The following is a 24,060-nucleotide window of genomic DNA, read 5'->3' as shown; positions in this document are numbered from 1 at the left end:
CGAAATTTGTTCCATGAATTGGACCCAACAAACCCAAATGTGTGCCCCGTAAATGTGATACAAATACCTACATTAGGGATTGAAACTTGGTACTCTTTTTTTTTTTTCCCAATGTACATAATATTTCGACTACCATACACATATGTAGTTCTTACAAACTTTTATGCTACGATTTAGAGAAGGAGAGAGTTGAATTGTGCACGTAGACATGATGACCCAAATTTATATTCATATCGAATATTCAAAGGACAATTTTATATGATATCATTCCCGGTTATCAAAAAATGTGAGAGTTGAAAAGAGAAAAAAGTCAAACCATTATTCAGCAAATATAATGCAAGTGGTTGGTGAGATTTTGTAAAACCTAATGAATCCTTCCAAAACCCAATTTTACAAACCCCTCAAAATTAGAGATTTGCAAGAGTTTGTTAATAAGATGAAAGTGAAGAAATTATCCCCCAAAAAAAAATCTTACATATATATACTCACACACAATAAATAATAATAATAATAATATATAAAAAATTAAGCTATCTGGCATGGACCCACGACATGACTAAAAATGTCCATCTCACAAAATAAGACATATCAGGTTTGAGGAGAAAGTGCCCAAACCTTAATGACATGAGTAGTACTGTAGGCACATCATTATTAAATGTAAAAGGTGACAACTCCTCTGGTTTCCATCACATATTCTAAACCCACCACACTTTCTTCACATCAACACCCCTCTCATTGTCGGCAACATTGTTTCTTTTTTTTCTTTTTCTTTTTTCTTATAAGAGTATAAATCATAAATTATATCCATTTCTTTAAAAAAAAATTCCAAATTTTTTTTTTGAAAAAGAATATTCCAATTGTTAGATTTACCGTTCTTGTCAAATTTAAGTACAAGTCATGAGAGGCAGGTCAACGGAATACAGGATCCAATCAGAGTCTCTTTATGGGACCGACGACAAATATAGCCGTTAGGAGGCGCGGTTGGACAATAAAAAGACACACAAGTTAAAAACCACATGAAAAACAGTGTCTGCCACTCTGCCTGCTTAGAGATTCTGAATTTCTGATATATACAAATGCTAATAATAATTAGAGTATTGAGCAACAAAGAAAAAGAAAACTAGCCGTTATGAAGAAGGGAGCCTCTGAATCTAAATGCCGTCACCTGACAATTTGTGTCCAAATTTATGTTCTCCCAATATAAAGATTCTCTCTCTCTCTCTCTCTCTCTCTCTCTCTCGATTCTCTCTCTCTCTCTCTCTCTCTCTCTCTCTCTCTCTCTCTCTCTCTCTCTCTGTTTCTCTGTGGATTATCACGTGGTGGTGGGTCTTTCAGTTGTAGGTCTCGCTACAAAAACACTCTTAAAGGCCTCAACTTTTGTCCCTGTTTCATTCATTCAAACCCCAAAAAGTTCTACATTCTTTTTAAAAAAACCGTACCTTGATTTTGGTGGTTATGGAGAACCAAAGTAGAGTTTTTGATAGCTTTTATGAACACCCTTTTCGTTGTTTCGCTGATTGGAGCTGCATTTCTGATAAGAAGAAGGAGAAATGGAAGTTTTTTCTTGCCTGGGTTTTGTTGTGTATTTGGGTGTTTCAGGGTGTTTCAGGGCAGGACTGGGATGGTGTGATAATCACTGCTGCAGATTATCAAGGGCTTCAGGCATTCAAGAGTGAGTTACTTGATCCAAAAGGGTTCTTGAAGAGTTGGAATGATAGTGGCTTTGGAGCTTGTTCTGGTGGATGGGCGGGGATCAAGTGTGCTCAAGGTCAAGTCATTGTTATTCAGCTTCCATGGAAGGGATTGGGAGGAAGAATCACTGAGAAAATTGGGCAGCTTCAAGGCCTAAGAAAGCTAAGCCTCCATGATAATGTCATTGCAGGTTCAGTACCTCAAACATTGGGCCTTCTCCCAAATCTTAGAGGAGTTCAGCTCTTCAATAATCGGCTTTCGGGCTCGATTCCTCCTTCATTGGGTTTCTCTCCTCTGCTTCAAACTATAGACCTTAGCAACAATTCACTTACTGGGTTGATCCCTGATAGTTTGGCAAACTCTACCAAGCTTTACAGGCTCAATCTTAGCTATAATTCTCTATCAGGTTCAATCCCACTTAGTCTCACTCGGTGTTTGTCTCTTGTTTTTCTTGATTTGGAATACAATAACCTTTCTGGGTCAATCCCAGATTCTTGGGGCGAGTCACTGAAGAACAGATTCTTCCAACTTCAGTCCTTGACACTTGACCATAACTTCCTCTCTGGAAGCATTCCTGTTTCGTTGAGCAATTTAATAGAGCTTCAAGAGGTTTCACTCAGTCACAATAACATAACCGGAGGAATCCCAAGTGAGATTGGGAGGCTCTCTAGGCTTACAACACTAGATTTCTCTCACAATGCCATCAATGGGAGCTTGCCTGCTAGCCTTTCTAATCTTACCTTACTTACAAAGCTTGATCTATCACAGAATAAACTCAGCGGAGAAATCCCAGAAAGTCTTTCTAATCTCAATAGACTTAGTTTCCTCAATGTTTCTTTCAACAGTCTCTCTGGTCCTGTGCCTAAACCTCTCTCTCAGAGATTTAACTCGAGCTCTTTTATTGGGAACATTCAGCTATGTGGTTATAGTGCTTCAGCTCCATGTCCTTCTGAGGCGCCTTCCCAGATTTTCCCGGCTCCTCCACCGGAAAAACAAAGGGCTCATCATAGGAAACTGAGCACCAAAGACATTATTCTCATTGCTGCAGGGGCTCTCCTTATAGTTCTGCTTATCCTCTGCTGCATTCTGTTTTGCTGCTTGATAAGGAAAAGAACTCAATCAAAAGCAAAGAATGGGCAGGCCACAGCCAGAGCGGCAGCAAGGGGCGAAAAAGGGGTTGCGGGCGCTGGAGTTGAAGCCGAAACCGGTGGAGATGCTGGTGGGAAATTAGTACATTTTGATGGTCCAATGGTGTTCACTGCTGATGATCTTCTGTGTGCAACTGCTGAGATTATGGGGAAGAGTACCTACGGAACCGTGTATAAAGCCACATTGGAGGATGGGAGTCAAGTTGCAGTGAAGAGATTAAGAGAAAAGATTACCAAAAGCCAGAGAGAATTTGAAACTGAAGTTAATGTTCTTGGCAAAATCAGACACCCAAATCTGTTGGCCTTAAGGGCTTATTACGTAGGTCCCAAAGGAGAAAAGCTTCTTGTCTATGATTACATGTCTAAAGGAAGTCTTGCTACATTCCTCCATGGTATGTATAGAAATAGTGTGTTTGTCTATGATTATCTTATGTGTGAATTAAGCTGATGATATTATCTTGTTCTGCAACAGCCAGAGGGCCTGAAACACCGATCGATTGGCCAACAAGAATGAGAATAGCACAAGGCATGACAAGAGGGTTGTTCTACCTTCACAACAATGAGAACATCATTCATGGCAACCTCACATCAAGCAATGTCCTTCTTGATGAGCACAACAATGCAAAGATAGCAGACTACGGCCTCTCTCGCCTAATGACAGCAGCTGCCAATGCTAATGTGATCGCTACTGCTGGCGCTTTGGGATACAGAGCACCTGAGCTTTCCAAGCTCAAGAAAGCCAACACCAAAACTGATGTCTACAGCCTTGGTGTGATAATCCTAGAGCTTCTAACAGGGAAGTCTCCAGGAGAGGCCATGAATGGAGTGGATTTGCCTCAATGGGTTGCCTCAATTGTGAAGGAGGAGTGGACAAATGAAGTTTTCGACCTGGAATTAATGAAGGATGCACCTACAATTGGTGATGAGCTGCTCAATACATTGAAATTGGCATTGCATTGCGTCGATCCTTCGCCTTCCGCAAGACCAGAAGTTCAACAGGTCCTTCAGCAACTTGAGGAGATTAAACGCGAAGCGGAAGCGGTGGCAGGTACATCTGGAGGAGATGATGGAGCCGCTGGAACGAGCGAGGAGAAGTAGTGGTAGAGATACTAGAAGAGTATTGCATATAGAATTCTACTACTACTACTACTACTACTACAATTCTTTCATTCTTGAGTACTTGTTTTCCACTTCTGAGCAAGCTTTTAGGTCTGTGTATATACAAGTTTGATTAGCATTTTGAGTGTTTTAAGACAATTTTGCCTACTTCGAACTGATCTTACTCTAGCTGAAGTAGTCTCTGATTTTGTAGTGTCATAAAGCTTGTGCATTAAATTGTCGTTGATAATTATCAAGAAAAGGCCCAAGCCCATCCTCGGCCTGTCCAGCAGAAAATGTAATTTGTTTAAAATAAATGAAAAACAAACAAACAAAGACCGATAATACCAAAATACCCTCCACTCAACAATGGCCACGTGGTGATAGTCAAGTTAGAACTATGAAGATGTATCTCGGTCCATTGCCTGAGAAAAGCTACCTCGGTCAAACCCCACGCTTCACTTACCATGCTTTGGTATACCTCAGATCACGTATCTTGGAATTTCTGGCAGGACTATCTTGGATAAAACCAGGAAGATCACCTAGAGTCAAAAAATGAATGGAACTCGCTCGGAGCAATCTTTCTCCAAATCGAAGATCAAAAGAAATTGTTTCCTAATAAAGCTAGAACTTCCTTAAAACAAAGAATGGAGTAGGACTTTTCTACCACTATAAAAAGACACCTCCAAACATGTACAATCTACACACAATTCACTACTTCCACTTACCTACTTGAGAGCTCCAACGAGTTAATATTACTTTTGCACATCGAAAGATAGTCCATGTTTCGATTTGCACACCGTTGTTTAAAATATTTCAATTTGATCACCCAATGATAAAATTGTTTCAACTTGGTCTCTCGGGCATATTTTCTCACTTTGGGGTAGTCAAAGTGTACATGTGACACGTTGACTGCCCAAATATTGATTGTCACGTGTGCAGTTTGACTGTCCCAGAACGGGAAAATCTGCCCTTGAAACAATTTTATCATTGGGTGACCAAATTGAAACATTTCAAACAACGGTGTGTAAATTGAATATCTTTCGGTGTGCAAAAGTGGTATTAACCCGAGCTCGAACTCACAAGTTCTCAATATCCTACTTCCTCGTGTTCTGACTTAAGTATCGGAGCGTCGTTCACACTTCTAACTTCTAAGGATCTTTTAACTTACATTTGCTCATCTCGACAGCAACCGAATAACCTTGATTTGACAATTCTGATACGTCAACAAACCAAGTAAGATTTGCACGTAATCAAAGACATCAATAAGGTGCACATTGTGGCGAATCACACAATTTCATTAAGTCCAGGTTGTTGGATTTGGTGTAATTCTGTAATAAAGAATGCTGATTTGCTGTGAACTCCTAATGACCAATTCTGTGGACAGGATTTGCAATGTTAGCAGTTAGCACCAACAACCAAGAAAACTAGCTCCTGAAAAGGTTGACGAGATGTAAAACTTTGAAAAGGAAACTTCTCTTCTTCAATCTGTCTTCCATTCATGCAAGATTTATTTTATTTTTTTTCTTTTTCATTCCATAACCTCGAAAATCTCGAAGTCAATGACTAACTTTACCAACTAAATTTGTTAAATCTCTTATTGCATGTTGTTCACCTATCTCTCTTACACCTTCTCTATCCCTGTCTGTTGACATGTTTACATCCAATTAGACTCAACGGCTACTGCAATTAGATGGTAAGTATCTAGTTCTTACACAACTTACCAATAAAGCCTATCATATATCATCACTTAAACTTCAAGAAATCTTGTACAACTATATGTAAAATTGCATGAGATCGACATGTATTTCAAATGAAATAATATTAGTTCTATAATCCCCTCGATCGTCAAAGCGCTGCATAACCACCACGTTGATTGTTTGAAAGTCTGAAAATTTATCCGAGTTTTTAAATTGGAATAAATTTAGAATTTAGGTTATCGCGTTTGAAAGGTTTGAATATTAGATGACCGAGTTGGAATCTGAAAAATCTTTCAATGACGAAAAGTTGCATTAACCCCTAAAATAAAGATCATCCATATCTAACTAACTATTGTTAAAGAAGTTTGACATCATGGGTAATCTTTGGTATATCATCCTATTTACCACCTAATGAGAGAAGACTACGTAGCGTACACCCAATTTTGCTTTCAAAGTAACCAATAAATAATCTGCCCCACAGTTAACCTAAAACTAAACACTTAATCATCCAATATGGTACCACAAACATACATTGTGTATAGAGAATCCTTTCAAATATTGACTTTATTAAAGAAATAATAGATATGGTAGTGCAATGAAGTTCCTTAGTAGTGCTGATATTGATATTAATGAGGATTGATGTTCTAAAAGAAAATTTTTCGCTTTTCCAAACTAAAGAAGTTATGGGTTCAAGTGAGGGAGGCGTGATAATTTCTTGAAATAAATCCGTGAGAAAAGAGTAGGAATCCCATAGAGGTACCTTAGAGCAGACAATTCCTTGAATGCAAAAAAACGCATCCATTGCAGGTAAAAACTTTTCTTAAACAACAACGAGGGTTAAAAGTTCTTAACCAAATCTCTCTGTTTGGAATAATGTTGTTTGTCAAAAAAAGAAATATATGAGTTTGACTGTTAATGCTTTGTCCAATTGCCTTTGTTTTGGTTTTAGCTGTATTTCTTGGACATAAAATATAATGTGTAAACTCAGAAAGTACAACTACTTAAAACAAAGAGAACTGTATGAAGATCAAGACCCTAAAGATTTTGTTATTGTTGTTGAAAATGGAAGTGATGATTTTACATTGCTTTGTTTGAAAACTTATGATAGGCAGGTGGGTGTAACGACTCCTAATAGGGTTGAACTAAGTCTATCTAGGAAATCTGACCAACTGAGCAGAGCTTCCATCAAAACTATATAAACCCATCACCCTCTTCCCTCTCTAACTCACTCAGCAGAGAAGAAGAGGCTTAGCAGAAATCAAATGGAGTCTTTCAGCAGCATTTTTGCATACCATTCTTGCCTTTTCTTCTTAGGCATTTTGCTTCTCGTTGCTAATGCAAATGCCAAAATCCACTCTCATGACTTTGTTGTAAATCTTTTGTTACTTTGTTGCAAGTCTTTGTTATTTTCTTTTAAAAATATTGTGTTTTTATCATTTGTTGGGTGTTTGACTTGGAACAGGTTCAAGCAACACCAGTGAAGAGGCTGTGCAGAACCCACAACAGAATCACTGTTAATGGAATGTATCCTGGACCAACATTGGAAGTTAACAATGGTGACACTCTTGTTGTCAAAGTCACCAACAGAGCTAAATACAATGTCACCATTCATTGGTAACTAAACTTCACGCTTGCACTTGAGTCGTCATCATAGTCACTAACAAAAAATAGGTTATGATTGGGATGGTGAAATTAATTGTAATAACTCATTGTAAATGCGGGAGGTCATAAGTTCAACTCCCACGCCCAAAAGTTTTGGTGTTATTTCCCGCATGGGTTTCTTCCCGGTTTTTCCTATCACTAACGTGGAATGGACTAGTTGACGGCCTGAGTTTAAAGCTGGCCCAGTTGTTCAGTAAACATATTGGGCTAGAGAATTCTCAGTTACCAAAAAAAAAATCACCATAGTCAGTCACCAAAAACTTTCAACACTCAATAATATAATTGTGCTTAATTGTATCAATATCATTTTGAACAGGCATGGTGTAAGGCAATTGAGAACAGGATGGGCAGATGGACCAGAATTTGTGACACAGTGCCCAATTAGGCCGGGAGGGAGTTACACTTACAGATTTACGATTCAAGGACAGGAAGGGACATTGTGGTGGCATGCTCATAGTTCATGGCTTAGAGCCACTGTCTATGGAGCTCTAATCATCCACCCAAAACAAGGATCTTCATACCCTTTCACTAAGCCGAATCGCGAAACACCCATTCTTCTCGGTAATTATTCTCTCGTTCATTCATGAATTGGGTGTATGTATACATAGTTTTCTTGAATTTAACTGACCTTGTTTCATGATACTGATGATCAGGCGAATGGTGGAAGGCGGACCCAATTAGGGTTGTGAGGCAGGCTACAAGAACAGGAGCAGCTCCAAATATTTCTGATGCATATACCATTAATGGTCAACCTGGAGATCTCTATAATTGCTCCAGAAATGGTTTGCTTCTCTACACACATTGTATTTATTGGCTATGCTTACCATGTGTTTGATAAAATGACTAATTGTGTAGATACTGTAATTGTTCCAATCAACACTGGAGACACCAACCTCCTCAGAGTCATCAATGCAGCCTTGAATCAAGAACTCTTCTTCACAATTGCTAACCACAAGTTCACCGTTGTCGGTGCTGACGCCGCTTACTTGAAGCCCTTCACCACATCAGTCCTAATGCTTGGACCTGGACAAACAACTGATGTTCTGATCAAAGGTGATCAGGCACCAGGCCGATACTACATCGCTGCGATTCCCTACCAGAGCGCCCAAAATGCACCATTCGACAACACTACTACCACTGCAATTCTCGAATACAAGTCATCTGCTTGCAAGAATTGTCGTTCGAGCAGTCCAGTTATGCCTCCTCTACCGGCTTTCAATGATACTAACACTGCAACAGCCTTCACTACAAGTCTCAGAAGTCCTAACAAAGTTCCTGTCCCAACTGATATCGACGAGAATCTCTTCTTCACAGTTGGGCTAGGACTCAACAGCTGCCCCAAAAACTTTAAATCTAGGCAGTGTCAGGGGCCTAATGGAACGCGCTTTACTGCTAGCATGAACAATGTATCTTTTGTTCTTCCATCAAATTTCTCTCTACTGCAAGCTCACAAGCAAGGAATACCAGGAGTTTTCACCACTGATTTCCCAGCAAATCCACCACTGAAATTTGATTACACCGGCAATGTGAGCCGATCGCTCTGGCAACCTGTTCCTGGAACAAAGGTGTACAAGTTGAATATGGTTCTAGAGTCCAAATTGTGTTACAAGACACAAGCATCTTCACTCCTGAGAACCACCCAATTCACCTTCACGGATACGATTTCTACATCCTCGCAGAGGGTTTTGGAAACTTCAATCCAAAGACCGATACATCCAAGTTCAACCTCGTTGATCCACCTCAGAGAAACACAGTTGCTGTGCCAGTGAATGGATGGGCAGTCATTAGATTCGTCGCGGACAACCCAGGTAGACTATCACTAACAACATTCCATTGATTTTTGAACTATACACTATACTTGACTCTGCTTTAACTGATCATTCTTTGACACAAATAGGTGTTTGGTTAATGCACTGTCACTTGGATGTTCATATCACTTGGGGTCTGGCCATGGCATTCTTGGTGGAGGATGGAGTTGGAGAACTGCAGACTTTACAGGCTCCTCCTGCAGACCTACCTGTTTGTTAAGATCATCAACATAGATGCTATACATTTTGTAATCCTAGCTTTCGACTACGATGTATTCTTTCCCGCATTTGGGAATTTAATTCATGCCTTGTCTAGCAGATTTGTTTTCAGGGTTCCAATGTTTTTGAAGATTCTAAATGTACTTCTTCTATAGAAAATTAAGATGTTTGTTTCCCTTGAAAATTCTACTCCTTATATCTGTATACCTCTTGCCTTTCTTACTGAGATGAAACTACACAGTGAGCTCCAAAAGGAAAGAACAAGTTAAGGAAATCAAAACCCTATCAAGAAAACTCAACCTTCCATTTCATTTCATAGGTGCTTTACCACATTAGAGAAGTTAGCAGAAAAAACTTGTTCTCACCCATCTACTATCTATGGAAATTAATCAATCTGGAATTGTATTGGCAAAAGCAAACTAATCAATCTTGAGGAAGAGGAAACTCATAAAAAAAAAAAGCTCTGTTTTTCTTTGCAGAATAATATTTTCAAGTATTGGACATCATGATTTTGACAAATGATGTTATGGCCTTATGGGCTTTGGCTTACGAATGCTGAAAGACATGTATATCTCACGGGAGTCCAATGGGGTGGCTGACAATTTGGCAAAACAAGGTGTATTAAGGAGGCTCAGGGGTGGTTGGTCTTTCTTAATATATTGTACTAACAATCAACCCGTGTAGCACGCTGTGGGTTATTGTTCTATTAAGTGATCAAAATAATCAATGTCATACTGAGCGGAATAATAGCAAATGTGTTGAACATGCAAATTGTTAAATAAGAAATTTTGATTCTCCTAGCTAAAATCTAATTTTTAAGTTAAATTCAACTTACTAACAAGGTTTTGCTTTGTATACGTATTTATGGAAGACAAATTATATAATTTCCCAACCATCCATAACTACTAAAGAAAATCATAACCCAATTAGGTCTATAACAAAGAAAAGCATACTAAACTTGGTCAATGAATTTCAGCTTATACTCTTTAATTTCTTTAATTTCTACTCCATCTAACTTAAGCAAGAACTCTGAACTTTCTCCATGCTAAAAAAAAACAAAACAAAAACAAAAAAGATGTTTGAACGTTTATAATTTAAATTGACCTATTAATTAAGTTCTTATGTATTGTTGCTGTTTTCCTTTTTATAAAATTAAATTTTTATTTTTATTTTTGCTTTTTAGTCCACGAGTTCAACAACTCAAAAAGTTATTGCTCACGTAATATGAAAAATAAATTATAATCCTGAAATAAATAAATTAATTAATTAATTATCTGCATGGTTTGACTATTGTTTGTCTTTTCCTTTCCTAAATATCATATGCTTTTCCATCAGAGATAATGGCTACATTAAAATATGTCATTTTTTTATATATTATTAAACCTCCCCACTCTTATAAATCTTAATGTTTTTTTTCCCTCAATTATCTCAAATGCTAAAAAATACACACACGATTTCAAATGTATCATGTGAGGGCATATGAGACCATAATTTCATGTGGATCATTTACGTTTATCTCAAACATTTGGGATAGATTGAAGAAAAAACATTGGGATCCTTACCTTTTTCGATTAAACCCTCGTTCAATCTTTCTTTTTATTTCTTAGTCAAGAAACTTGAATAAAAGACAAGCATGTGTTGCACAAGTTGAATCCCAAAGAAAAGACTTGTGTAGCAAGAACTTTGAAATCAATTTTACTCGTCTTTATAGGCCAGTTTGGTGCAACAAACTTGTTAATGGGTTTGGGACTCCAAATGAATCCAATACCACTTTTGCTGAATCAAAACTAATCTGCCAACCTCAAACAACTCTCAAAACCCCTTTTAAGTTTCCTATAAAAACAACCCATTCTTTTCCTCACTTTCTTACCATCTCTGGACCATATTCATCACCCAAACAAACCCTTACTACAAATGGATACTGCCATATTCATCTGCTTAGGCCTTCTGCTTTCTACATTTTCCTTAGCAAATGCAAAGACACAGTACCATCAATTTGTTGTATGTACTCTTTCATTATCTGATTATCCATATTCTTGATTAAAAGTAGTGTTTTTTTTTATGTGAATATGTGTGTATGTATAGGTGCAAGAAACATCAGTGAAGAGGCTGTGCAACACCCACAACAGCATTACAGTGAATGGGATGTTCCCAGGACCAACCTTGGAAGTCAATAATGGAGACACTCTCGTCATCAATGTCGCTAACAAAGCTGGCTATAACATCAGCATTCACTGGTACTAACACTCGTATTTTCACCATCTCTTACTTAACCGATATGAGATAGTAATCATATGTGTATGTATTTTGCTGACAGGCACGGAATCCGGCAAAACAGAACGGCTTGGGCAGATGGACCAGAATTTGTGACACAATGTCCAGTTAGGCCTGGAGGGAGTTACACATACAGGTTTAGAGTTCAAGGACAGGAAGGAACATTGTGGTGGCATGCACATAGTTCATGGCTTAGAGCTACTGTCTATGGAGCTCTAATTATTCGTCCGAAAAACGGAACCTCTTATCCTTTCCCTAAACCTAGGAGAGAAACACCAATTCTTCTTGGTATGTTGTAATTTTCACCAAATGACAGCATCAATAACATGTGGTTGATATTCATTTTTACGAATATGAATGTGAAAGGTTTAATTATGAATGTTTATTAGGGGAATGGTGGGATGCAAACCCAATGGATGTTGCGAGGGATTCAATAAGAACTGGTGGATCTCCAAATATTTCTGATGCATATACCATCAATGGACAACCAGGAGATCTTTACAACTGCTCAGACAAAGGTTTGTGAACTGTTTTATGCCTATCCTGCAAAACATATACATACATACATACATATATATATGTATATTTATTCTGAGTGGGCCAAAGCCCAACAAGTTCCATTTTTGAGCCCATTTCAGGATATGCAAACAGAGTCCCCTGCATACTGAAATTGCTCTGTTTGTATGTGATATGTGAAGTTGTTGAACTGCATGATTTGATTGTAATGCAGATACTGCGATAGTTCCGATCGACTTTGGGGAGACCAACCTCCTCCGAATCATCAACGCAGCAATGAACCAGCCACTTTTCTTCAGCGTCGCGAACCACAGGTTCACAGTTGTTGGTGCTGATGCCTCCTACATCAAGCCCTTCACCACCTCAGTTGTCATGTTAGGACCTGGCCAAACTACTGATGTTTTGATCACCGGGGACCAGCCACCGGGAAGATACTACATGGCAGCGCGTGCCTACCAAACCGCGCTAAACGTGCCCTTTGACAACACAACAACAACTGCAATTCTTGAGTACAAAACTGCACCTTGTCCTGCCAAAGAGGGAATAACAGCAACACCAATTAGGCCTACTCTACCAGCTTTCAATGACACAGCAACTGTCACTGCCTTCACTACAAGCTTTCGGAGTCTCGAGAAAGTGGAAGTTCCAACTGAAATTGACGAGAATCTCTTCTTTACTATCGGTCTAGGACTCAACAATTGTCCCCCAAATTATCCATCAAGCCGGTGTCAGGGACCGAATGGTACTCGTTTCACTTCAAGCATGAACAATGTGTCCTTTGTGCTTCCTTCAAACTTCTCCCTATTACAAGCACATCACCATGGCATTCCAGGAGTTTTCACTTCTGATTTTCCTGCAAACCCGCCGGTGACATTCGATTACACAGGAAATGTTAGCCAATCACTCTGGCAGCCTATCAGAGGTACTAAATTGTACAGGCTGACGTTTGGTTCAAGAGTGCAGATTGTGCTGCAAGGCACAAATATTGTCATTCCTGAAAACCACCCAATTCACCTTCACGGATACGACTTCTACATCATCGCTGAAGGGTTTGGAAATTTCGATCCCAAGAACGATACAGGAAAGTTTAATCTTGTCGATCCACCTATGAGGAACACAGTAGGTTTGCCTGCAAATGGGTGGGCAGTCATTCGATTCGTCGCTGACAATCCAGGTGTGTGGATATTTCACTGTCACTTGGATGTTCATATAACATGGGGTTTGGCCATGGCTTTCTTGGTAGAGAATGGACTTGGAGAAACACAGACTCTGGAGGAACCTCCAGCAGACATGCCTCTGTGTTAATTAAACTCCACAAATGTATGTTTAATTAACCCACATTTGGGGCTGTTTTCATTGTTTTTTTTGCATGGGATGTACTGTTATTCAATATTTAGTGTAGAAATGATTTTCCAAGATCCACTTCTCTTGTAATTCATGCAGTATATAAAAGTTATCATTCTGCAGAACACAAATCACATATATTGAGTAAACTAACAACAAAGGTCAATATGGGTACAACAACAGTATGAGACTCAACTTTGTCACTACAAACTATTAAAATTGGAAATCTTGGTTCCATAGAATATTAGAAAGACAGGCAATGAAGACAAAAGCAGTTGAGCTAATATAGCATTCTGAGTAGTTATTAGGATGGAAAATAGGCATGCATTGAGATGATTTTATGGTTGAACAAACAGAGCCACTAGAAAAAAGCGAGATTTCACAAGTTCAACTCCTATACCCTGCAGTTTCGACATTATTTTCTTATATGTGCCAAAAGCCCACTAGAGGTTTTGTGGAGTTAATTCTTATTTGTGGGATTCGGTCTCGTTCTTCCCACACGAGTTTTGGCCCAGTCTTACTTGTCGCCAAGGTAAAGCATGTTTGGTTGACGACTCAAGTTTAAAACTGATCTAGCAGTTCGATGGTCATATCGGGTTGGAGAAGTTTTTGTTACGCAAAAAAAAAAAAACAAAAACAACATAAACACTTATGACTAATCATTATATTCTGTTTTAACTATGGATTTGTGGTCTATCTTTAATTAACTTAAATGTGCTAACCATCCTTGGAATGTTTTATCACCATAAATAGAAAGATTTCGGTGCATGACAAGAGCTCATACATCCCCTCTAAAAGACCTATTAGAAGAGAGAGGGCGCTCCATTTATATTGGATTAGTTTATCCTCCCTAATCGATGTAGGATTAAGATTCTAACAGGGCAGCATATGCACCGACGTTTACGACGTGTTCGGTAGCACATGGCCCCCCGCCTTTGTAATAACATTACAGCCGGCGCCATCCACTTTTAACCTTGGTATTTGCTATGCAAGTTATCAAAGGCGTAAGCGACGACGTATTTTATCCTCCTAACATAATCGATGGAATCAGATGAGGACACGTGGAGTCCATATAAGGCTGAAACGTGTTTATTTCTTATCTGTTCATTGTTTTTCTTTTATTTATTTGCTTAAAATAATAGAAAAAAGTTTTTCTTTACCAAAAAAAAAAACCCCACTTTCCTTTCGAGAACACTCTCAACTCTCAAGATGCATCTAGTCTTGCGACTTTGACCAAACCCAATGGCTGATTTTGTAATTTTTACTAAATAGAAAGCATATGAGTCAGAGAGTACTTCAACGTTAAGAAAAACCAGCTGTTATCCTATCCAAACCCATAAAAACAACTCTACGTCGTTCTGGGAAGGTTCGGATGCCACGCGTGCGGTGCGTTTTGCATTAAGGAAATATCTAGAGAAGGCTATAAATACCTCTGACACCGCTTCCTGTAAGGAATTGATTTCTTGATTCTTTTGAGAATCTCGAGCGACAGCCCTATCTCGGATATTCTCGAAGCGAAGGAAGGAGAGAAACGAAAACCCTATACTGAGTGTCGATTGATCTTCTTTCAAGACTGTTTGAGATCATACGAAGTACCAAGATTCCGGTGCAGAGAGAAACACTGGCAGTCATGACTACCCCCAGTGTTGTAAGGTTCGTTTTAATTCTAGCTCTTGTAGTCTTTTTGGGATTTTTTTTTTCTGTGTAATCTTTGATTGATGTCTGTTTTTGGGTTTTCTGTTGCTTCTGTTGGACCATAAAATTTCCCACGTCGGTTTTGATTGTGGGATTTGGGGGATAGGGTTTTTTTATTTGATTGGGATGATTTTGGATTACTACAGAGCTTGTAGAGTTGGGAAATATTATACATTTTTTTTGACATTGAATTTGAGGGCTTTGTTTTTTTAGTCTCTGAATTTGTTTTAGGTGGTCCTGGTATGTGCTAGGGTTTAGGATTTTTTGTGGGCATTCAAGTTTGTTTCCAGTTTTCTTCTTAGATTCGGGAATTTCAGTTTTAATTATTTTAATGTTTAAAGTAAATGTTGGATCTTCGGGATTCTACTACTTGCACGGCAAGAAATTAAAAAATTGCTTTGAAAGGCGGAGACTTGCTGCCAAAGTAATTGCTGTTTACCATATAAAGCAAAACTGGTTAGGTAGCGAGGAGAGCGCCATAACTTGCTCGGAGTATTTAAAATCTTGTTTGATGATTCTGCGCTTCAGAGGTCTGGATATGTGATTTCAGTTACTATTTGGGAATTTTAACTGCAAACTTGGGAAGCATTTTTTTTGTTATAGTTCTTTACTTTTACGGACATCTTCTACGAATTTATTGTTTCTTTGTGTAGAGTTATTGAGGTAAAATTGGAAAGTGTGCTACTTGTGATTGTGATTCAGTAGCTAATATTGGTGTGTCTGATGGTGGATTTTTCCAGGAAAAGAAAGCGGCGAGATGGAACTCAGACCTTGGCAGAGACGCTTGCTAAGTGGAAAGGCTACCATGAACATATTGAACCTGGCCAAGATGGTTCTGAACCAATCCGTAAGGCTCCTGCAAAGGGTTCAAAGAAGGGTTGCATGAAGGGAAAAGGAGGGCCAGATAACTCAAGATGTAATTACAGGGGTGTTAGGCAGCGAACTTGGGGCAAATGGGTTGCTGAAATTCGGGAGCCAAATCGCGGTCCCAGGCTGTGGTTGGGTACCTTTCCTTCTGCAGTCCAGGCTGCACTTGCTTATGACGAAGCTGCAAGGGCAATGTACGGTCCATATGCCCGCCTCAATCTGCCTCACGTTAGTAGCTACAGTTACTTGTCAGATGCTACAAAGGATGCCTCCTCAGTTGCGACCACAACGTATGCTTCTGTTGCAACTACGGCAGGTTCAGATTATACATCATCATCCCACTCTGAGGTTTGTGCAGCCGGGCAACAAGCTGTTGGTGCTGAGGAATACTCTTCGAACACTATCAAACTTGAAGAAGAACATGAGTCCCGATGGGTTAATATGCCGGACGTCAGATCAGGAGGAGAGGAGAAGCCTGAACCCGATGCGGCATATGGTATTGAGCATGAAGCGAGGCCCCGCATTGAAGATGAGCCCTGTCAGAGTAGTGACATTGATCCAAGAACAAAAGATGATCAGCTTGATGTAGCTGACTACGGTTGGGCTGGTGGATATGAGGGCCAGCAGGATCAGTGGCAGAGTCTGAACATGGATGAGATGTTTGACATGGAAGAGTTTCTTGGGATCCTGGACAACCATCCTCTTGATACTAGTGAGTTGGAGTTCCTGGGCTCTGAGCACATTAAGGTTGAGAAGGCCCCAGATCTTTCGCACCAGCTGCAGAATCCGGATTGGACATTTCTTGGAAGTTTGCCTCAAATGAAGCAAGAAGGCAAAGACACTGAAGGCCACCTGAATCTAGAGTTGCCAGATGATGTGGGGTTTTGAGGAAAGAGGCACTGAGATGATTTCTTTGGTTTTCCATTTCAAAGAAAGATTATTTATCTGATTTGCCTTTGCTCTGAAGACGGGTGGCGAGTGACAGACGTCAATGGTGGTCTTGAGAAGATTTGATGTTAGGATGTTGTCTGGTTACACCATTGATGCTGTGCTCATTCTCTAAGAGTATTTTTAAATTGGGAACTTAGCCAGGATAATCTTCTTTTTTTTCTCCAAGTATAGAAGAGAGAAATTTTCCGTACTACATAAAAGTTGCATACTTGCATATTCTTTCAGTGGAAAAGCATATTTGGCATTGTAATTAATACAATTGTACTAGCTTTTAGGTTCTGTGAGATCTGTACATCAGTATACTAATTCCATCAATGGTGATGCAACATCTCTCTATTTTATGAGATTTGGACCTGGATTCTGTTCAAGAGTGACGTCGTATTTTTGTGATCTAATTTTATATTTGCAAGGCTCGTCTCTTCCATTCCTTAATTAACTACTACTTACCAGTTACCAGTTATGTTCCTTTTAGGGGCATGTTGGAATCTTCTTTCATGTTTTTAGTTTTCTTGCATGAATGATCATTATGGATATATCATCTCTTATATATTTATTTTACATGGCATAAATAAGCAGATTTGTAGCTTTTCCTAAATGTGCCTGAATTGCATTTGTGGTACCTGATAATTTGTGCTTAATCCTACCATATATTTAAGAGTAACTTTTATGTATGTTATTAAATGGTAGCTTTATTATGCCTATTTATATCCAAACGATCACCAAAAAAAAAAAGCAAACCCAAGATTCTAATATGTTCATTGATTGATACCCTTCTAGTTCTTTGACATATTGTCTTTACATGTTCTTTCTTGTTTGTGTTCTAAATAGCCCTAATTTTTAAAACTGTTTTGGTCATTGACCGTAAACTTAAACTCACTATAAATATTATTATTGTGAAAACTTTACAAGTCAAGAGAATGAATCATTGTATTTAGATAGAATTCATGCGAAATAGTTCATCAATTAAATTTATCATAGCCGCCCGTGGACGTAAGTAAAAATTGATCGAGTCAATCGTTTGTATCTCGTGTGTGATTGATCATGTTTTCGATTTCTTTTTTTCTTTTTTGCATTAGTTATTTGTTTGATCATGAACGTATTGAGTTGTTCTCGCACAACGGCGTGTGCCATGAGATATTGTGTTTGTGGTCTTCAAATTTATTACTCCATAATTTGTACATAAGACCCACATGGGACAATAGTATCCACGTCCCCAACCCTATTAGGATTTGAGCTCAGGACTTCAAAATTATGGGCAAGATCGTATGCCAATTGGCTTACCCCTAAAATCTAAATCACCATTCCACATGAGCTATTGGTGTTGATATACATATCCTTTGTAGGCCATGTTTGGTTAATCAGACAAGAAACTCAGGCCGGACTCTCTTATGACTTTGTATTTTTTTTTTAACTTTTATTTTGTCAACTTGGCATTTTTTGGGGTCTTTGCACACCAAGAGGGGGTAGAAAAACAAAATTGCATGGGTTGATGACCTTGACAAATATGGACATTTATTTATTAATAATTACCATTTGTATATGTAATTTATAATAATTGCTAGAAGTTTCTACGGAACAAACAGTAGTTTTGGTCAAGTTGGATTTATAAAACAAAAAAGAAATAAATTCCAACTTGTATGTAAAAAAAAAATGAATATATTTTCTTCTTCCAGATTCATTTGCTTGACTAGGTATTCTCATATATTAGTGCTACTTGGCTTCTTTTATTGTCTCTGGGTAGGCCATTGTTACGTGCATAAATCCCACATCGTCCAGATGTGGGAGTGAAGTACAGAATATAAGGGGGAGGTATGGGCCTCCCCTTGCAACCAAGGTTTTCACAAGGGATTGGGCAGCCCATGCGTGGGTAGGAACGGGCCCCTTGCCTGCGTGAAGGCCTTGGCCACAGCCGGCCCATTAGGTGGGTGTCGGTTGGGCTTTGGTTGTAAGGAGATCCGTATCATTTGGTATCGGAGCCACCCAGCTGGGCGGCTGTGGGTTATGCATTGTGCTCCTCTGTCCCGGTATGGGCCGGGCGGGGCTGCGTTCACGGAAGGGGCGACCTGTCTTAGGGACAGCGTGGGCCAACGTGGACGTTGGCCTTGTAAGAGCGGGGGTATGTTACGTGCGTAAATCCCACATCGTCCAGATGTGGGAGTGAAGTACAGAATATAAGGGGGAGGTATGGGCCTCCCCTTGCAACCAAGGTTTTCACAAGGGATTGGGCAGCCCATGCGTGGGTAGGAACGGGCCCCTTGCCTGCGTGAAGGCCTTGGCCACAGCCGGCCCATTAGGTGGGTGTCGGTTGGGCTTTGGTTGTAAGGAGATCCGTATCAGCCATTCTTCCATGAATCTCTGACCCTATATATGTGTATCTTTTTTTTGTTGATTTTTTTTGCTGACATTTTCAATTATTCTTATAAAAAAAACTATATATTATCATCTTTTCAAATTCAAGTGGTATTATATTTTTCAAATTTATTTTTATGGGTTTTTAATTTGTTGCTGCCTACTTGGGCTGCTAGTAAATTAAGTATTTATATTTTAGCTAATCTGCACTCAATATCATCAGGTTATTAATTTGCTTTTGATCTCAATTTAAATTTGACACACAAACTAATTTCAACAATAACATTTGTCAAAATTTTAGTATGACCACTTTTTAGGTTACATTTTATTCTTGTTTCGAATAAAAAAAATATATTATTGGGTTCATAAAACAGATCAAAATATTAATATATTTTTTCAAACTTTTTAAAAAAATATTTTGAAATTTAAAGTGAACCGTAAAAATTAAGATCTCAGTTTAGGGCTTCATAAGAAAAGTGAAAAAGTTGGGTTTAAACTTCCAAGTTTCAACTAGAAAACAACAACTAATTAACTTGGTGGAAGTTGGTGAGAGAACAGAAACGAGGGAGGGAGAAAATGACAAGAAAGCAAGTTCCAAACCAAATTGGCATCATTTCAAAAGCTGTAGCCTGTTAAGTGATGGTGGTTTTTTTTTTCCCAACTTAAATCTTTCAAATTTCAACAACTTTGGGCGAAAAGGGAGAATTAAAGTGGGTGATAAAATTAATAGAAAAACCTAGTTGATGTATGGATTTACTAATCTAGCCTTTCCCAAAAATATTCTACTCATTCTATTAAAATATAAAGGCATCAAATTAGATGGGAGAGAAGTGAACAAACGAACCATCAAATTAGATGGGAGAGAAATAACATAAAATAAGATTTTTAAATATTTTGGCTCAATTTTTCAAGATTAGAAAGATATTAACGAAAACGTAATATGATTAAAAATGGGTGCGTGAATTAATGAATGAGTGTATCTAGGGTTTTATGTGACCAAATGATTCTTTTGAGGTTGAAGAGAAAATTCGATACGTAAGTTAAACGACCTACAATGATGTGTGATTTTGAGTGTTGGGCTATTAAGAGACAAAATATCCACAAAAATGCATATAACATAAATACAAATGGTTCATTGGATGTATTGTGACACGAGAAAAAAATAGAATAAAAAATGAAATTATTAAATCTAAGGTAGTGATAGCACCAATTGAAGATAATTTGTGAGAAAACCATTTAAGATGATATATAGACAACGATACACAGTGAGAAAAATCGAGAAAATTTGTATAGAAGAGAGTAGGAAACAAAAATGAAAACGTACATAAAATAAACATGAACTTGAATTAGTAAGAAATGATTTGGATTAAATATCAATTGATGAAAGTATGATCCTATATAGAAATGAATGGCGGAAATTAATACACGTAGTAACGAATACAAGATATATACACCAGTTAACACGACAACAACTCAGTAAGTGTTTGTCTGAATATCATAAAAACAATTTAGCAGTATAGTTTACAAAAAAAATAAAAAAAAAATATATATATATATTATATAGAAATGAATGATGGAATTTAATACACGTAATAACGAATGCAAGATATATACATCAACACGACAACAACTCAGCAAGTGTTTGTCTGAATATCATAAAAACAATTTCGCAGTATAGCTTACATAAAAAAAATAAACGATATATATACACACACAGACATATGTGGCAAGTGGCAATATTGCAGTTTGAATAGATATACAAGAACTATAAGTCCAAGAAAGCCTTGCAAGTTGACGATCCACTTGCATTAGTCCGGCGTAAGCTGCTTCATAAATTCATAAGTACTATTAATCCCAACTTGTGTTGCCACCAACATAATCTCTCTCGCTTAATTTCTTCTCCTCCTCCTTCTCCTGTACGTGTGTGTATATATATATACACATACACTCGCATATCATATGAACATTAACCTTAACTCTAACGAACCCAAACAAATGCCTTCTTCACTAGCACTCCAAAGAACCACCGCCACACCCACCACAACCACCATCCACCACCACCACAACAAACAACAACCATTCGACGTGTGGCACGTTCCCTTGATTAAAGAAGATATGGTCGTTCCAGACCACGTGGCAAGTCTCCACACGCGCTACGTGGGTCCCAACCAGTGCTGCTCCTCGGTGGTGCAGACCATCGAGGCACCCGTGTCCACGGTCTGGTCGGTGGTCCGCAGATTCGACAACCCACAAGCTTACAAGCATTTCCTCAAGAGCTGCCACGTCATCGTCGGGGACGGCAAAGCCGTTGGGACGCTCCGCGAGGTGCGCGTGGTGTCGGGACTTCCCGCGGCTTCGAGCACGGAGCGGTTAGAGATCCTGGATGACGAGCGACACGTGTTGAGCTTCAGCGTCGTTGGCGGAGACCACAGGCTCCGTAACTACCGGTCCGTCACGACCTTGCATGGTTCGACCACCGGTTCGGGGACGGTGGTGGTCGAGTCGTACGTTGTCGACGTTCCACATGGAAACACGAAGGAGGACACGTGCGGTTTTGTCGAGACAATTGTCAAGTGCAATTTGCAATCTTTGTCTCAAATTGCAGAAAATATGTCCAAGAAGAAGACTAGTTCAAATGGTAAATCTGATAATATATAATTATATTGTGTAATTTACCTTTAATTGTTGTTTTTTTTGTTTATATATAAATCAATTTTTGTTTCTTATATTGGGTTGAGGGATCAATTAGATATGATATTTAGTTTTGTGGATCGATACCCATATTAGGGATCTGTAGTTTTTTTTTTTTAATACAAGGAAAGGAAAGGGGATGGGGGAGGTTCGAGTACTCGAAAACTTTATGAGATATCACATATATGAGTGTTATCTGACTACTCGTGGTTCTCATCAATTTATAGATTAAAGAGTAGTTCAAGGTGTTGATTCATCTTTGTTTTTATGTACTTTGTATATTTATTTGCTTAATTATAATGTCTTCCTCTCTCAAGAATCTGTAGATTAGAATTATATTTTTTTTTTCCAACTCTTTTTTTTTCTTGGGCTCACAAATAAATATTTCCACAAATGCCAAAATTTTAATGTCAATTCCACAAATTTAATTAATTAATTATGTACGCATTGAGGGGTTTTTTTAGTTTGGCAATGAAATACAATGTGCGAAGTGTTAAATGTTATATTCTCTCCAAACGTATTTTATGTATAATTTTATTATCAGGGCGAAGTTTTGAATTTGGATCTCTCATAAAATATGAAAAGGAGAAAAAAATGTCAATGTAGTAATTACCTATATATTGTATATGAAATGCATGGTAAGATTAATGTAAATAAATCCTCAATAGTCACAACTACATGACACTATTTTTTTATAAACGGTGAGTGACACCATACAAATTCGTTATTTAGACATCTAATATATGCTTAAACTAGAATCGTCAGGCCCCTTGCACAAAAATTTCCCATTTGACAACAAGGTAAGTTGGGCTAAAACCCAACAAGTGGCCTCAAGGGTATTGCTCGCATTGAGAATCGATCTCAGAACCTTCCAAATTCATATGATTTGGCCCAAGAAATTCACTACTAAACTTTTACCCAAGTGGTTAAATACTAACACTCGCAAAGGCCATTATATCCTTTGATTTTCAATATATATAATGAGCATGATACCATTAGTAATTAAAACACAACTTGGTAAAGATTGAAATTATTTGTAATTGGAGTTGGAGTACTATCCCCAGTATATGAAAAAGGAAATTAATTAATTATATATATTTTTCATGAATACTTTTGGTCACGGTACCGATACTCATTGGATATTGGGTCATATTTGTAATGATGTAATATTACAGGAAAAAAAATTTAAAACTAAGCACAAAGTTTTAATGTGTTCGGTATATATTACTGTATGATGTTAACTATATGGCGCCTTTTCAGGGACGAATCTCAAGTAATTAATAAAAACTGCCACATTGTAAAAAATAAAATTTGGTTGTGTATGTATATGTTTATTTTCCATTTTTTTTTCAAAAAATAGAAAAAAACCTCGAAAACACGTTTGATTGTCCATTTTATTATATATGAAAAACAGAAAAATACTTGAAAATAGAAAGGAAAAAGTCGTTTTTGGAAACGGAGAACATATATAAAAAAAATCAAATGGATACTTGCCTTTTGTTTATTTTAATGAAAAAAATAAACATAAGAAATGGAGAACATAAAACAAATCAAACGGACAATTCCTCTTTTGTTTATTTTAAGGGGAAAAAAATAAAATCCTAGTTGAAATTTGAAAAATCGTGGGAATTCAATGCATGCATTAATTAATTAATTATTTTTATTTTTTTGCTTTACAAGAAGAATCGACAGGTTATGCATCTCTTTCACATTATTAATAACTCAACTTCTTGTAGAAGTGATACTGCATGTGTGGTGGCAGGATGAGATATGCAAGTTGTTGAGGCAGACTTTATATATATATATATATATATATATATATATATATATATATATATCTGTGTGGGTGTGTGAGAGAGGTTTCATTGTTTACAAAATAATGAAATCAAAGCCAATGAGACATGTTGGACCTGACCGATTAATAATTCATACGTCATTGATTGCGTATTAAAGTAACACACGGTGAACATTTGTATGTGGATGCGATTTTTGCATGTAGGTATTTTTCACGATGGGCACTTTCATGGACATTCATAGTTCATATCA

General features: G+C 37.9%; 4 protein-coding genes and 1 pseudogene across 4 annotated transcripts; all 5 read left to right on the top strand.

Moving 5' to 3' along the window:
- Window positions 1-1,273: 1,273 nt before the first annotated feature.
- On the top strand, window positions 1,274-4,157 carry LOC120012031 (probable leucine-rich repeat receptor-like protein kinase IMK3). The gene is made up of 2 exons (XM_038863266.1): window positions 1,274-3,232; window positions 3,313-4,157. The coding sequence occupies exons 1-2, from the start codon at window positions 1,456-1,458 to the stop codon at window positions 3,936-3,938; spliced, it is 2,403 nt and encodes an 800-aa protein (XP_038719194.1). The 5' UTR covers window positions 1,274-1,455; the 3' UTR covers window positions 3,939-4,157.
- Window positions 4,158-6,874: 2,717 nt separating this feature from the next.
- LOC120012303 (laccase-12-like) lies at window positions 6,875-9,528 on the top strand. The gene is given in 7 exon segments (XM_038863660.1): window positions 6,875-7,008; window positions 7,101-7,252; window positions 7,617-7,861; window positions 7,954-8,082; window positions 8,156-8,875; window positions 8,878-9,108; window positions 9,198-9,528. Coding segments are annotated over 7 exon segments (1,716 nt in total). The 5' UTR covers window positions 6,875-6,900; the 3' UTR covers window positions 9,329-9,528.
- Window positions 9,529-11,181: 1,653 nt separating this feature from the next.
- LOC120012375 lies at window positions 11,182-13,586 on the top strand (annotated as a pseudogene).
- A 1,329-nt stretch (window positions 13,587-14,915) lies between these two features.
- Window positions 14,916-17,340, top strand: LOC120013625 (dehydration-responsive element-binding protein 2C-like). The gene is made up of 2 exons (XM_038865502.1): window positions 14,916-15,114; window positions 15,897-17,340. The coding sequence occupies exons 1-2, from the start codon at window positions 15,092-15,094 to the stop codon at window positions 16,909-16,911; spliced, it is 1,038 nt and encodes a 345-aa protein (XP_038721430.1). The 5' UTR covers window positions 14,916-15,091; the 3' UTR covers window positions 16,912-17,340.
- Window positions 17,341-21,109: 3,769 nt separating this feature from the next.
- LOC120013272 (abscisic acid receptor PYL4-like) lies at window positions 21,110-22,330 on the top strand. Its single transcript, XM_038865027.1, has one exon. It carries the CDS (start codon window positions 21,283-21,285, stop codon window positions 21,979-21,981), a length of 699 nt encoding a protein of 232 aa, XP_038720955.1. The 5' UTR covers window positions 21,110-21,282; the 3' UTR covers window positions 21,982-22,330.
- Window positions 22,331-24,060: the final 1,730 nt, after the last annotated feature.

The sequence above is a fragment of the Tripterygium wilfordii genome, chromosome 13 (genome assembly GCF_013401445.1).
Source record: "Tripterygium wilfordii isolate XIE 37 chromosome 13, ASM1340144v1, whole genome shotgun sequence".
NCBI lineage: Eukaryota > Viridiplantae > Streptophyta > Magnoliopsida > Celastrales > Celastraceae > Tripterygium > Tripterygium wilfordii.
This window is presented reverse-complemented; position numbering and strand designations above follow the sequence as displayed.